Source organism: Medicago sativa, chromosome 8, assembly GCF_051527215.1.
Source record: "Medicago sativa cultivar Bolivia chromosome 8, Bolivia_mono, whole genome shotgun sequence".
NCBI lineage: Eukaryota > Viridiplantae > Streptophyta > Magnoliopsida > Fabales > Fabaceae > Medicago > Medicago sativa.
The window spans coordinates 64,978,269-64,994,782 of NC_140756.1; the positions used below are offsets into that span (position 1 = coordinate 64,978,269).

Here is a 16,514-nt window from a genome sequence, read left to right on the forward strand (position 1 = left end):
ACTCTTTTTATTAACAAATGAAAATAAAGAAGTTGTCACTCTCATTGCTACATTTTAGTCATATGTTGCCTTGCCTCTATTGCATGTAATGCAAAGGGGTTTTGTTTGACCTACAAAAATAAAATAATTTTACACCACCGACAAGTCTATATTCTTTTTTGGGTACAAAGACAAAGTCAATATTCTATCATTGGATTCATAAATCATAATTCATTTTGGAAGTAGTTATTTAGCTCTCTATCTTTGTTGTTTCGCTTTAGTTTTTTTGGTTATTTACATCGGAATGTAGTGAACTTTTTGAGTTCTTTTGGTTGAACTTTGTATTTTGATTAATATATTTTATTTTGGTCTTTTTCAAAGAAGAAAAAAAATTATATCATATTGCATTTCATCAAATGATGGATGGTATAAGATCTATCTTAGTTGTACTCCATATAATTGGTCAATTTAAGGTCAAATCGACACTAGATATGACATACACCATCCGGTCACTATTATAAGCAAAAATCTACTTTTTAGGCAATAAATGATGTATATGGTCCATTAAATAGACCACATACATCATTTATTGAATGAACCTAAAAAGTGAAATTTTGCTTATAATAGTGGTCGGATGGTGTATTTGTTAAGTTCAAATTTGAATTTTAGTTGGATGCAGTGTGGGAGACTGGCATCTTTCACTAATTTCAACTTCATTGATGCCAAAATTGGTTTTTATTAATTTTTTATATATTTCTTTCTAGAATTTAATTAGTATGCATTTTAATGTAAATATTTTATGTACAATCAATTAATTATTTGATTTTGATCAAAATTGTTTTTAGAGTTGCATATATGATTGGTTGAGATTGTTTGATAATAGAAAATGTTTTGATTAGTCCCCGTGAGTTTAACTCAACTGGTAGGGATATTGCATTATCTATGTAGAGATTGGGGTCCGAGCGTTGGATTTTTAACCACTTTAAGAGGTGAGTTTCTAATAATCTCTCAAATTTTAACTCCTCTTTTCATTAATGGAAAATTATATGGATCTCTTTAAATTATTAAATATCATATTTGGATTTCATTTGTTAGAAAATATATCCTTTCGGATGAACACTTCGATACTCTAAAGTTTTGTTAGATATATACGTATTATTTAATCATTTAGTTGTAAATTTTTTATATTTAATTATTAGAAACTAAGTTTAAATTTGAAATTAATTTTGCTCATAGGTCTTGCCGTCTTGGTGCCTAACAAAACTTCAAGATATCAAAGAATTTTCCTATCACTTAAATATTTTTACTTCTTTGTGCGTGTTTTCTTTTTAATTCACAGCTTGGTTTTTGTTCGGATATGCAACAAGATTAACATAAAGACAATTTGGTAATAGAACTTAAAATGATCGATAAAATAAATTTGAGTCTTGTATGTACAACTTGATAGTTGTAGGAGAATTTGATGCATTGGGTCGTAGATTCTAACACATAAGATGTGTTTAAGTCGCTGAACAATTTGACAAAAAAAAAATTAGAATAAATAATAGTTTTTGTTTGGGTTAAAATGTGTTTAAAGTCCCTACAAATATGAGACCTTCCAACATTAATCTCTATTTAAAATTCATTATATTTTTAGTCCCAACTTTTTCCTTTTTTATTAATTTTAAATTGTTTTTAATTAACAAATAAAATAAATATTTTTAGTTTCTAAGAGCATCTTCAATGCAAAGAACTTAACCGTTTTTTATCTTTAAATTTTAACCCTTAGCTTTTCTTACCATTGCAATGTGGCTATGTGCAGAGAGAGATTGGTTAAATTTAAGGGCCAAGCTAGAAAAATCAATCATCCCTTCCGAAACCTTAGCATTCATTAAAAATAATATTTGAATACTCAGTCTCAAGTAAAAAAAATAATGTTGGTGGGGTCAAGTGTGTTGTTTATATTTATCACTATTGGAGTAAAATTGGTTAAGGTTGCTTGTATATTACTTAAATGTGCCGATTGAGATTGGTTAAATTTAAGGGTCAAGCTTGAAAAATCAATCATCCCTTCCAAAACCTTAGCATTCATTAAAAGTAATATTTGAAGACTCAGTCTCAAGTAAAAAATAATGTTGGTGGGGTCAAGTGCGTTGCTTATATTTATCACTATTGGAGTAAAATTGGTTAAGGTTGCTTGTATATTACTTAAATGTGCTGATTGAGATTGGTTAAATTTAAGGGTCAAGCTTGAAAAATTAATCATCCCTTCCAAAACCTTAGCATTAATTAAAAATAATATTTGAAGACTCAATCTCAAGTAAAAAATAATGATGGTGGGGTCAAGTGTGTTGCTTATATTTATCACGGTTGCAGTAAAATTGGTTAAGGTTGCTTGTATATTGGTTAAATGATACTCCCTCCGGTCACATTTATAAGCAAAAAACAACTTTTTAGGTACATTGAATAACTAATGTATGTGGTCACATTTATATGTTAGGTACATTAGTTATTCAATGTACCTAAAAAGTTGTTTTTTGCTTATAAATGTGACCGGAGGGAGTATGTCGCAATTTGGTACAAAAAGTAACACAAGCAAACAAAAAAATATATATCAGAGATGCTCTAAGGGAAGTTATATTCCAAATTAATTAGGATGATTGTCCATGTATTTACCGAATCTATAAATCCACTACTGGAAACTAGCTTACTAGCTTTTGATAGTGCATTTTGAAAGTTTTGAACGTATAGGGGATGAGAAATTATATTCAGAGTCGGCCCAACATATTTAGAAGTCTAAAACAACTTTTATCGTATAAAATAAATAAAATGACATAAGACTTTATGAAATTTTTTAAAAAATAAAAAAAATCTAGATATTCTTAAGATGAAGAGTGGAATATAGGACATTGAGTACATAGGCATTTACATTTGCCAACCCCATTCACACACAAAAAAAAAAAAAAAAAAACTTTTACTAACCCAAGGGAAGTTCTACTCCAAATTAACTTAGGATGATTGTTCATGTATTTTCTCTAACATGAGCCAAGCGTATCATATCTAAACTTAGTGAAGCAAGACCTTCCTAGCTAGTTGTAATCCCCACAAGAATGAAATATGATTGGAGTGTATAAAATTGGATATATATATATATATATATATATATATATATATATATATATATATATATATACACACTCCAATCATTGTATGAATATATTTTTGCATTATCTAAGTATCTAATTGCAACTATTTATATGCAAATAAATTCATTCAAAATTTGTCCCTGAAAGCATAGGTTCCACAAATTATTCGTGAGTAGCAATTGAACACTTGACACTCCAATGTTTACAATACTCATACAGTACTATTTGCATCCCTCATGGTAAAGACAATACTTAGTTTATGTGGAATTTCGGGTTTAAACTCGGGTCATCATATTCCCCCTCTCCGTATTTGTATGTTTATTTGAATATGTGTTGATCACTAAGTGAATAACAAAAAAAATAAAATAAAATACTTTATTTATTTATTTATTTTTCATCATAAAACTCAGTATTAAGTGTGTTCATACCCTTTTTACGTTTAATGTAATCATACTTTTTTAAAGAAAAAATAATATAAAAACAATTTCATATGGTTAAATTTTGTAATTCTTTTTCTAACGCTTGAAGAAGACCGGTGCATATTAATATGTTACTTCTTAAAAGTCAAAAAGCATTAATTTTGCATGGAATTGGCATGAGATAGGAACTATTCAATAATTTGGTGCGTAATAATTTGCTTCGTGAAATTGACTGGTGAAAGACTTTGACGGAGGTATATCTAGCGACTAACTTGCTTTGGCCAAATCCTCACTTGGGTAAGTTTGTTTACTATATTTACCTTAAAGTCTTTTTTGGCGTAAACGAGGTATCCTTCGCGCGCAACCGCGATGACTAATCTCTCGAGTATTGTGGAATTCAAATGGGCGACAAACTCTCTATAAGAGTTTTAAAGTTACTGCATGCCCAAGACTACATTCGAACTCAGGATCTTGCTTAAGCTAAGAGACATGTGTATCTCATCTAACTGCTCTCCTAAAAGCATTGGTTAAGGATTTTATTAAAGACAATTTTGTCTTAAAAATACAAATTGTTACTTTTGTCAATGCAATAATTGCACAGTTTTTTAATACAAACTTACCACATTTAATATTTTAATCATTGCCCTAAAAACAATCGTTACCCTTCTCCTTTATTATATAAACATAATGAAAGTGTGTGTGTAATCCAATTTTTCATAGTAAATTTTTAAAAAAGATTAATTTTCAACCGTTGAACTTGGTCTTTCCTATTTTAAAAGTCTTTTTATTCTTAAACCAAAAGCGTTCAACTCCAATTGCACAATTTGAATTAAAGGCAATAAAAACAGAGAGAGATTGAAAGGCAAGGTTACTGGAAATCATTAAGACTAAATGGTGAAGCATTAAAGTCAGTGATTGAGATTGACATTTTTTTTGGACAAATATATATTTTGTGATTCTTAACGTACGAAAGAAAGAGGAAGTGAGGAACAAACAAGGAGTTGACAGCCAACTACATAATCTAGTACCATTAATGGTTTGATTATTTTCTTATTGGATATTGTACATGTTCACATTATATAATCCACCGGCAAATCCAATTTATATTTATATCAAAATAATGATTTATTTGGTATATATTCTCCAAAAAAAATTATTTATTTAGTATATACCGACATTGTAAAACTTTTTTTACGCTGGCATTCAATCAATTTTTTTTTTAAAGAAATATGCTTATAGCATTTCATTAATAATAAGAGATCCAATACAATCGGGTATGTTAAAATAAACAACGAGGCTAGCTAGAAACGTGGCTTCTCCTGCAAGCACATAAACAACCACATTTGCTTGTCGCCTAGCAAACTCCACCCTAGCATTCAATCAAATTATGTTATGTAGATATACGCGAATGCATGTATAAAAATATTTCACACGGTTAATGCATAAAAATTAATCTTTAAAATTTTTATAAATTTATAAAAATAAATTATAAACTCGTGTGAAAATAACAGTTACCAATCGAATATTTTTTAATCATACGAGTTTATAAGCTATAAGTTTTTTTTTTTTTTTTGAGAACTTATAAGCTATAAGTTATAAGTATGTATACTCAAATTTATGTCTTATCTTGTTTTACGAGTAATGCTTTAAACGATAATGTTTCATGGTATAGAAAGAAGGTGAATTCTACGGTACAGTCACCCAAATGACTTTTCCAATAAAGTCAAACATTTTAAATCAGTTTGTGGAAAACCGGCTTTAAAAGTCTAAATAAAAATGGAATTTATTAAAGGACCAACCGGGAAGTGTATTTTACAACCCTTTATTTTATGTCCAAACTATCAAGATATTACACTAGTTAAAGCACAAATCAGATGGTGTGATACAACGGCTGAATATTTTTTAGACAAATATTTATATGAAAGCCATGAAAATATAGATCATTTTTTATATAATGAATATAAAGGATTAGCTCAAGATTTAAGGAATAAACTTAAAGAATTAGCTAGATGAGTGAAGAAAATAATACACTTACAACCAGAGTTAAAGCTTTGCTTGACGAAACCAAGAAATTAAATGAGAGATTTGAAAGACAAATTTCTTTTCTTGAAACCTTACCTCAAATCTATAAACAAAATAATATGTTTACGAAAGATTATGAGCAAGGATTAGAAAGACCCCATGAAACTTGGGTAAATATAGAAAAAGATTTTCCGTGCTACAACAAAAATGAGAATCATAAATATCCTCATATATATCATTCTTTTAATCCTCAGTTAAACAATATAACTGATATGATTAATTATCTAATAAAAAACTGTTGTTGTAAGCAAAATCCTTCTCCTCAACTTAAAGAAGGGGGGAAGAATAAGGAAAAAATCGAAACATCTTTATTTACTAACTTTAAAAAATGAGTATAGAAGAAAACATAGAATATCAACTCGAAAAACTAGATCAACTTATGGCTACTTTAGACATAAGTGAAAAAGATTCCATTAAGGAAGAACCTGAATCTAAAGATCTAGAAGATATTATCTACGACTTTAGTTCTGATGATGAATCAAAAGACGATGGAAATTTCGTTAAAATAGAACAATTAGAAATGGGCGAAAGCTCAGGAACAAAGAGAGGACCCTCTTATAATTGGAATACAGAATTCCATAGAGAATTTTCTCAAGCTAAATTCCAAAGGATTCCTATGAGTTATATTCCCAAACATAGTGTAAATGATGGAAGTGGAATTTTAAACATTGATTGTGTTGACAATCTTGCTCAAGCCATAAGAAATTGGTATAATAAAAACATTATCCAAATACAGCTAGATAGTGATTTAAAAAATCTAACTCCAAAACAGATTTTTAATTATCTTTTGTGTAGAACAGAAGGTAATGCATATAAATTTTTAGCTGAAAAACCTGACGAAGAACAAACTGCAGAAAATAGTGTTGGAATGATTAATAAAGTCTTTGAATGGCTTTTAAATGAGTTTAAAGGATGGCAAGATACGGTAGACTCAAATACCGCTTTTAATGCCGAAAAATTATGGAGAATAATGAATCTATCCATATGTAATCCTTGTTACATAGAAAATTATATTTGTGAATTCTCACAATTATATTATGATCTAAACAAAGACACTAGAGAGAACCAAAAGGTTGTCGAATTATTTTACCAAAAATTACCTATGGCAATGTCCCAAATAATCCAAACTGAATTTAACAGTGCAGTATCTACAGGAAAGGTTAAAGATACTTTAGGAGCTAGAATTTCTATCCTTAGAAATTGGATGCAAGAACAATGCCTAAAGAAACAATCAAAACGAGATGTACAAATAGGATTATGCTGTGATAGAATCCAAGGTAAAATTGGAGCATATGGTTGTGAAAAAACTAGGAGAAAAAGAAAATACCCTAGAAGAAAGAAATTTAAGAAATTTTCCTATGACAAAAAGAAACATAGGAAGAAAAGATTCTATAGAAAAAAGAGGGAGTATCCTAGAAAAAATAAAACCTGTCCTAAAGGTAAAAAATCATGCACATGCTGGTTATGTCATGAAACAGGACATTATGCGAATGAATGTCCAAAGAAGGTTTCTAAAGAAAAGAAACAAGTTTTAAACATGATCTATAGAATAGGTTATGAACCAGTAGAATCAGATTCAGATTCTGATTGGGAGCAACAAAGTTTCTATGAACTCTGTACGGATTCAGAAGATGAGTAAAACTAAGACTTTGAGTAAAGGAAACCCTAGTGCTACCTTTATCAGAGTAAAACTTCGAAAGAAGGAAATTTTAGCCTATTTAGATACAGGCGCAACATTATGTTTTGGAAAACGGAACATATCAAGAAATTGGGAAGAGCTACAAAAACCCAAAGAAATAATTGTTGCAGATAAGTCAAAACATCAAATATGGTTTGTTTTGAGAGACATCTCAATTACTATAGAAGGTCATGAATTCTTCATACCAACAATTTATCTTCATGATTCAGGATTAGATTTAATCATTGGAAATAACTTTTTAAAGTTATATGCACCGTTTGTGCAAAATGTTAAAATTATTTCTTTACTTTGGAAAAATTTAGCAAACCCCAAAGAAAAGACAAAAGTTATAACAACAAAAATTATAACTAGAAATGAGATTATTCAATTAATTTCTGAAAACCTTATAAACCTAAAGAGTATTTGGGAGTGTCATACCCCAATTTTTGACCTAAGAGCCCTACATTCATACACCGACACATGTTTTGACCCCGATTAATCTCAGCCTTTTCAATGAAAAATTCGGCAGAGAGGTATTTTAAAATACCTCATAGATTGGTTCCGAGTCGGGCCCTCTTCTCTCTTTTTTTATTATTGTTATTATTTTCCATCTTTTATTTTTAATTTTTGTTTTAACATTTAATTTTTTATTATAATTAATTTTTATTATTGTTGTTGTTGTTATTATTATTATTATTATTATTGATATTATTTTTTTATTATCATTTTTTTATTATTATTGCCAAGTCCACATCCAAACAGTCAGTCCACAAATCTCATTGAGCAACGGCGGATGTCACGGAGATTGCACATTTTTTTCTCCATAATTTTTCTTCTCTTCCACCTAATCCATCACACTTTGTCTGTTCAATAAACCAAATCCAGCCCTATAAAATCAACCTGCAATTCACACAAAAAAAGGAGGAGAATAGAACAAAAAAACACCAAAATTTTGCACACCAATTACACGCTCAAACCTGCAAAAATTGAACACAAGAGCTGCAAACACAACACTATCACATACACACACACACACACTAAACTCATCATTCACAACACATACACATGCACAATACAGCAACATCACAGAACCGGCCTCACACAATCAGCCTTCATACAAACAAAGCCACAACTACCCTTGTACCAGTTTCAACAAAAACAACATCATCAACAAACAACATTCAAACCGTACCGACCCATAATCACACATCAACACAACAAACTCAAAGCCTCTAAACCGATCCATTTTCAAAAGGTATTTAGATCTAGGATTATTTTTGTTTGTTTGTTATTGTTGTTTGTCAAGTTTAAATAAAAAAAATCAAGAAAAAAGAGAGAAGAAAGAAAAGAAACAAAGGTGTAGAAGAAGTAGAAAACGAAATAGAAGAGAAAAGATAGGGAAGAGAATAAAAATAATAAAGAAAGAGAAGGAGAAAAATTAAAGAAGAAGAAGAACTAACAGAGAGAGAGAGCGTGAGAGAGAGGGAATGGAGAGAGAAGAATAAGTTGAAATGAGTAGAAAACATGAGGAAAAGAAAGAGAAAAGAAAGGAAAGAATAAATAAAATAAAGAAAAAGTAGGAGAAGTAGACATAAAAACGTGAGTGTGGTGGTGAGTGGGGTTTATATGTTCCTCCGTTCCAATGTGTGAGGGTGCGTGGTGTTATCATGCACCCATGCGCCCTTGACCTTTGATTCTCGATCCAACAGCATGCAACATTCACCTCTTGATCTGATCAGAGCCGTTGATCAAATCAACGGCCCATTCTGAATCTCCAGTCTCTTTTATTTATTTTTTTCTTCTTTATGCATTTCTATTTTTATCATGCATTTTTATTTTATTTTTGCATCACGTTTATTATTTATTATTATCATATGCATATTTAAATTTCTGTCATTTATTTTATTGCATAGATTTAGAATGTAATTAGGACAAATGTAATACAAAAAATGAAAAATAGTGTGCGTGTGCGTGAGTTTTATTTATCGCTTTATGTATTATTATCATGGATTATGTGGTGACTCAACGTCACTACAAAAGTCCATGCGCTTTTATTTTTACCGCTCCGTTAGTTTAATTTTCATTTAATATTCAAAATAACAAAAACATGCAAATAATCAAGAATCACAAAAATACTTTTATAAACAAACCTTGATCTTAAATCAAGTGACGTCTTTTTTATGATTCTTTCTTAATCAAATCATCAATCAATTCTAATTCTATTTTGAGTCATCTTTCATTTAAATTAAAAAACACAAACAAATTCTCATTTGTCATTTGACTTTTCCTTTTAAAACCATTTTCAAAAACATTAAAAAACACAAAAACAAATCAAACGTCAATTTCAACCCCGAACTACGAGGTTTTGATCCCTCACGGGTACGTAGGCATAGGACATGCGTCCTTCCAAATCAATAAAAAATGTAGATAAATTAGGTCTCTATTTTTTTCCATCATTTCAAATTCCATTTTTTTAGCAAGCAAGTTTATAGCACAAAAGTTAAATAAAATCAAGAGGTTCTCGTAGAGTACTACGAATATTTAGGGTGCTTAAAACCTTCCCTAAATATAACCAACCCCCGAACCCTTAATCCCTAAAAAACGTGGTATTTGAACCTTTTTCCACTTTCTTTTGAAAAGAATTAAATGTTCAGTCGTGAAATCAAAAAATGGGTCTTTCGACCGACCGAAAAATGACGCGACAGAAATGGCGACTTCACTGGGGACTTGCAGTTAGAGGGTTGAGCCTAACTTGACATTATTTAAAATTTGTGCTATAAACTTGCTAAAAAAAAATGTTTTAAATAAAAGATGGAAATTCGCGTATATATGTGTTCTTCCTTCTTCTTTCTCCTTTCTTTAACGTGAGTGGTGAGATAAGTCCTAACCCGGACTTGAGGGAAATATAAGATAGGACGGGGTAAAATCATAGTGACATACCAAGAGCATTCTTGGACCATGTTTACAAGTGATAACCCTACTCGGTGAAGGCCTCACGGAAGGTAGTAGTCTTGTTAACATGAGCATTCGTGTTGACGTTATTACTTTCAATGTGAGTGTCCGTCAAAGCCGTGGACCTTAGTAACCCTTAACCCATCTTGGCCTTTTTAGGACGTAGTGCGGTGGCTAAACCAAGAGCATTCTTGTCTTTAGTTGATACGCGATACTACACTCAAACTAGACTACCTTATGGATGTTATTGGACTAGGAGCATTCCTATACACCGATACGTTCGTAAGGGTAGTTGTAATTTGGGAACTTGGTAGAACCCTTGTTACAAATGCAAATAAAAACCATAGTCCTTACCAAATGGCGTTGTTACCTTTGACTCCAACATTATGGACTCAAACATCACCATGTTTTCACCGTTTGTGTCAGCATAACCATGCATACATGCATTCATTCATAAAAAAACTTTTTCTTATCAAAACATCGAAGGGCTTAGATAAGTTCTTGTAAACATCGGAGATGTGGACCTTAAAAAAGAGGGACACCAAGGAATACAGTTTCAAAAGTCTTAAACTAAACCTTAGCTTTGTTGGGGACTTTGTCCTTGGCTTTGCTTTTGTTCTTAAGGGAACCGTTTTTAATATCTCAAATTATCAAATGAAACAATGTTCCTTATGATGTTTACAATTACTTTGACAAATCCACGATAAAATAAAAAATGTGTCCATATTTTGCATAAACATATCATGCATCATCTTGCATTTCATAGCTTCAGAAATCGAGTCTCACAAAAATTTCCATTTTTCCAAAGGTTAAGTCGTCTCGACAGTGGCCCGACGTATTCTCCACCAGTCTACCCGTACTCACTACACTCGAGCAACCGTAAGGAGGAAGATGGATCTTCTCGAACAAGAAAATCAAGCACTCCGCAATGAAATGACAAATATGAACACCAAGTTGGAAGAATTGACAGCCATGATGGCTACCATGATGGCCACTCAGGCACAAACAGCTGAGGCACAAGCTGCTCAGGAACAAGTTGCAATCCCCCAACCTGCTGGCATTTCTCAGGCCCATTCAATTCCTATCATCTCTGTTACATCTGCGGGAACTACGCAACCTCTTGTAGTGGGTTTCTCGTCTGGCGATATGAACAATGCGAACTCTCGTCCTTCTGATCCTCAATATTACATGCCTCCCGGTTATCCATGGGGTATACCACGCATGATTAATGACAATGTTCATCCTGGTGCTACAGAAATGCTGTTCCCTGATGGTCAACAGTCAACACCATTTGTTCAGCCTAGCCAACCAATTCTTCAGGCTGCTATGACTCATACAGTACCTTATGTTCATACTACCCAGCAAGAGGATGGACAGATCTATCACTCAAACAATGTGGTAGGGAATGATAAGGTGGAAGAATTGCGAGAAAAATATGATGAAATGCATCGAGAAATGAGAACTCTCCATGGAAAAGGAAAATTTGGAAAGACTGCTTACGATCTCTGTCTGGTTCCGAATGTCCAGATACCTCACAAGTTCAAAGTCCCAAAATTCGAGAAGTATAAAGGGAACTCCTGCCCTGAGGAACATCTGACAATGTATGTAAGGAGGATGGCCGCATATGCCAAAGACGATCTGGTCCTTATCTATTGCTTTCAAGAGAGTTTGGCTAACCCTGCCTCAAAATGGTACATGAATTTAGACAAAACAAAGATCCAAACTTTCCGTGATCTCTGTGATGCTTTTGTGGAACAATACAGTTACAATGTAGATATGGCTCCAGACCGAAGTGATCTCCAGGCTATGTCTCAAGAGAACCAGGAAACATTTAAAGAATATGCCCAACGATGGAGGGATACTGCTGCCCAAGTCAGCCCGCGTATAGAAGAGAAAGAGATGACCAAGCTCTTTTTAAAGACTCTCAATCAGTTCTACTACAAGAACATGGTCGGAAGCACGCCTAAGGACTTTGCTGAGATGGTTAGAGTGGGTGTACAGCTGGAAGAAGGAGTCCGAGAAGGACGTTTAGTAAAAGATGAGGCATCTACCAGTGGGACCAAGAAACTTGGAAACCATTTCCCGAAGAAGAAAGAACAAGAGATCGGTATGGTGGCCCATGGTAAGCCTCAACAAGCTTATCCAACCTATCAACACATTGCTGCCATCACGCCTGCTGCCAATACAATTCAACCACCAAATATCCCGCCTCAATTCCAACAATATCCTCAACAACAATTCCCACAATACCAACAACTACAATACCAACAACCATACCAACAACAACCATACGAACAACGACCATACCAACAACGTCCATATCAACAACGTCCATATCAACAACAACCATATCGACAAAATCCGCCACAACTCTACCAACAACAACAACCTCAACAACAAAGATTGCAAATTGACCCAATTCCAGTCACCTATGCAGAGTTACTTCCAGGGTTACTCCAAAAGAATTTGGTCCAAACCAGAGCACCCTCTCCAATACCAGAAAAAATACCAACATGGTATAGACTCGACCAGACCTGTACTTTTCATCAGGGGGGCCAAGGACATAATATTGAAAACTGCTATGGCTTCAAGAATGTAGTCCAGAAACTAATCAATGAAAAGAAAATAACTTTTACGGACTCAGCACCAAATGTTCAAAACAATCCGTTACCAAACCATGGTAATGCTGCGGTAAACATGATCGAGGATTGCCAAAAGACTCGCCTCATTCTTGACGTGCAACACATTCAAACACCTTTGGTCCCACTACATGCCAAGTTATGCGAAGTAGACCTCTTTAAACATGATCATGATATCTGCAAAGTGTGCCTCCTAAACCCCCGGGGTTGTCAAGAGGTAAAAAATGATATTCAAGGACTCTTGGACCGGGGAGAGCTGGTTGTTGAAAGAAGGTGTGATGACGTATGTGTTATAACTCCTGAAGAGCCTTTGGAGATATTCTACGACAGTCGGAAGTCAGCTACTACTCCTTTAGTGATATGTTTGCCTGGTCCATTACCTTATGCTTCTGAAAAGGCCATTCCATACAAATACAATGCCACCATGATAGAAGACGGCCGTGAAGTTCCAATACCATTTTTGCCTTCGGTGGTAAATATTACTGAAGAAAGTAGAGTGCTGAGAAATGGGCGTGTCATCCCTGTGGTGTTCCCAAAGAAAGTTAGTACTCCCGTAGTGGAGGAGACTCAAGCTAAAGATTCCAGTGTAGCCAAAGATGTGGGTCAGTCTAGCGGGACCAATGCAACTTCTGATTTCGATGAAATTCTCAAATTGATTAAGAAGAGTGAGTACAAGGTGGTTGATCAACTGATGCAGACTCCGTCGAAAATATCCATCATGTCTTTATTATTGAATTCTGAGGTTCATAAAGAAGCTTTGATGAAGGTCCTGGAACAAGTTTTTGTAGATTATGATGTAACTGTTGATCAATTCGGAGGAATAGTGGGAAATATCACCGCATGCAATAATCTGAGTTTCAGCGATGAGGAGCTCCCAAAAGAAGGGAAGAACCATAATTTGGCTTTGCATATATCAGTGAATTGCAAGACTGATGCTCTGTCAAATGTGTTGATAGATACTGGTTCATCCTTAAATGTGATGGCCAAAACAACTTATGACCAGCTCTCTTACCAGGGTACTCCTTTGAAACGAAGTGAAGTAATAGTGAAGGCATTTGATGGTTCAAGGAAGACTGTTCATGGCGTGGTGGATCTGCCCATCACGATTGGACCACATGTTTTCCAGATTAAATTTCAAGTGATGGACATCCAAGCATCATACAGTTGCCTGCTGGGCCGCCCTTGGATCCATGAAGCTGGGGCAGTTACCTCTACATTGCATCAGAAGTTAAAATTTGTGAAGAATGGGAAGCTGGTAACTGTAAATGGTGAGGAAGCTTTGTTAGTGAGCCATTTGTCATCTTTTTCGTTCATTGGGGCTGACTGTGTTGAAGGGACATCATTTCAAGGACTTGCTATGGAAGCAGAGAATGTCAAGAAGAACGAGGCATCCATTTCTTCTCTAAAGGACGCACAGAGAGTGATACAAGCTGGAGGGTCTACGAGCTGGGGGAAGTTGATAGAACTGACAGAGAACAAGCGTCGAGAAGGGGTGGGTTTCTCACCGTTAGCTGATCTGCCTAAGAATGTCGTTGTGCCAGTGAGAGGTACTTTCCATAGTGCTGGATTTATTAATGATCTATCAGAAGCCAATGCTATCATTGAAGACAGTGCTGGGGGAATGCCACAAAGCTTCATGACTCGCGGAGGATCTAGCCACAATTGGGTCGATGTAGATGTTCCTTTTGTTGCTCACTTGTCCAAGTAATGCATTTGTTTGTTTTTATGCTTTTTCAAAAAAAAAAAAATATCCTTTCGCCCAGCCCCAAGCGAAAGTGAATCTATCTAGGGCTTTTTGTTTCAAGAAGTTATTATCATCAAATAAAAATGTTGTTTTGTTCCCGACTTTTGTTTTATTTTCCTTTTTCGTAATTTTTTCTGAAAAAATGGTAATAAAAAAAAACAAAAAAATATAATCACTTTCGAAAAATCTGCATTTTACTCATTTTCTAAAATCATCAATCATATGTGCAGATTAAAAATCAATGAACCCTTTGAACAACCTAACCCTATGATCTCTCCCAACTTTGAATCCTCTGTGTATGAGGCAGAAGAAGAAGAGGATGAAGAGATTCCCGGTGAGATCTCTCGGCTGCTTGAACGAGAAAGAAAGACCATTCAGCCTTATGGGGAAACCACAGAGATAATCAACTTAGGTACCGAAGAGGACAAGAAAGAGATAAAAATCGGGGCATCACTTGAAGCAAGCGTCAAGAAGCGAGTGATAGAACTTCTCAAAGAATATGTTGATATATTTGCTTGGTCATATCGAGATATGCCTGGACTAGATACTGATATTGTGGAGCACCATTTGCCTTTGAAGCCGGAATGCCCACCGGTCAAGCAGAAGTTAAGAAGATCCCACCCTGATATGGCCCTAAAGATCAAAGAAGAAGTGCAGAAACAGATTGATGCAGGTTTTCTTGTTACATCAGAATACCCTCAGTGGCTTGCCAACATAGTGTCTGTTCCAAAGAAGGATGGGAAAGTCAGAATGTGTGTTGATTACCGTGACTTGAACAAAGCTAGTCCCAAAGACGATTTTCCTCTACCTCATATTGATGTGTTGGTGGACAGTACTGCCAAATCAAAAGTTTTCTCCTTCATGGATGGTTTCTCCGGTTACAATCAGATCAAGATGGCACCTGAAGATAGAGAAAAGACGGCTTTCATCACACCTTGGGGCACTTTCTGTTACAGAGTAATGCCATTTGGGTTAATAAATGCAGGTGCTACTTATCAGAGAGGTATGACTACTTTATTCCATGACATGATGCACAAAGAGATCGAGGTTTATGTGGATGATATGATCGTCAAATCAGTCACTGAAGATGAGCATGTCGAGTATTTGCTGAAGATGTTCCAACGACTGAGGAGGTATCGACTTCGTCTGAATCCTAACAAATGCACTTTTGGTGTCAGATCTGGAAAGCTTTTGGGTTTCATTGTCAGTCAGAAAGGCATCGAAGTAGATCCCGACAAAGTCAAAGCTATCAGAGAGATGCCCGCTCCACAAACAGAAAAACAAGTAAGAGGTTTTCTCGGACGACTGAACTACATCTCTAGGTTCATTTCCCACATGACTGCAACATGTGGACCAATATTCAAGCTACTCCGCAAAGAACAAGGTATTGTGTGGACAGAAGATTGCCAAAAAGCCTTTGACAGCATCAAAAAGTACTTGCTAGAACCTCCGATTCTCATCCCCCCAATTAAAGGAAGACCACTAATCATGTACCTAACTGTGTTAGAAGATTCCATGGGTTGTGTGCTCGGACAACAAGATGAAACCAGAAGAAAGGAGCACGCGATCTATTATTTGAGCAAGAAGTTTACTGATTGCGAGTCTCGATATTCCATGCTTGAGAAGACCTGTTGTGCTTTAGCCTGGGCTGCCAAACGCCTCCGTCACTATATGATTAGTCATACTACTTGGTTGATATCCAAAATGGATCCAATCAAGTACATCTTTGAGAAGCCCGCTTTAACAGGAAGGATTGCTCGGTGGCAGATGTTATTGTCTGAATATGACATTGAGTATCGTTCCCAGAAAGCAATCAAAGGCAGTATCCTTGCTGATCACTTGGCTCACCAACCAATTGAAGACTATCAACCCATCAAGTTCGAATTTCCTGATGAA

At 34.5% G+C, this 16,514-nt stretch overlaps 1 protein-coding gene across 1 annotated transcript; it reads left to right on the forward strand.

Annotated features, from left to right (window-relative positions):
• Positions 1–7,999: 7,999 nt before the first annotated feature.
• Positions 8,000–14,719, forward strand: LOC146900530 (uncharacterized). The gene has a single exon (XM_085736173.1). The coding sequence runs from the start codon at positions 11,127–11,129 to the stop codon at positions 14,580–14,582; it is 3,456 nt and encodes a 1,151-aa protein (XP_085592299.1). The 5' UTR covers positions 8,000–11,126; the 3' UTR covers positions 14,583–14,719.
• The last annotated feature ends 1,795 nt before the right edge of the window (positions 14,720–16,514 follow it).

What these genes read in the sequence shown, in the direction of transcription:
- LOC146900530 (XM_085736173.1), top strand. Translation starts at nt 11,127, where the DNA reads ATGGATCTTCTCGAACAAGAAAATCAAGCACTCCGCAATGAAATGACA.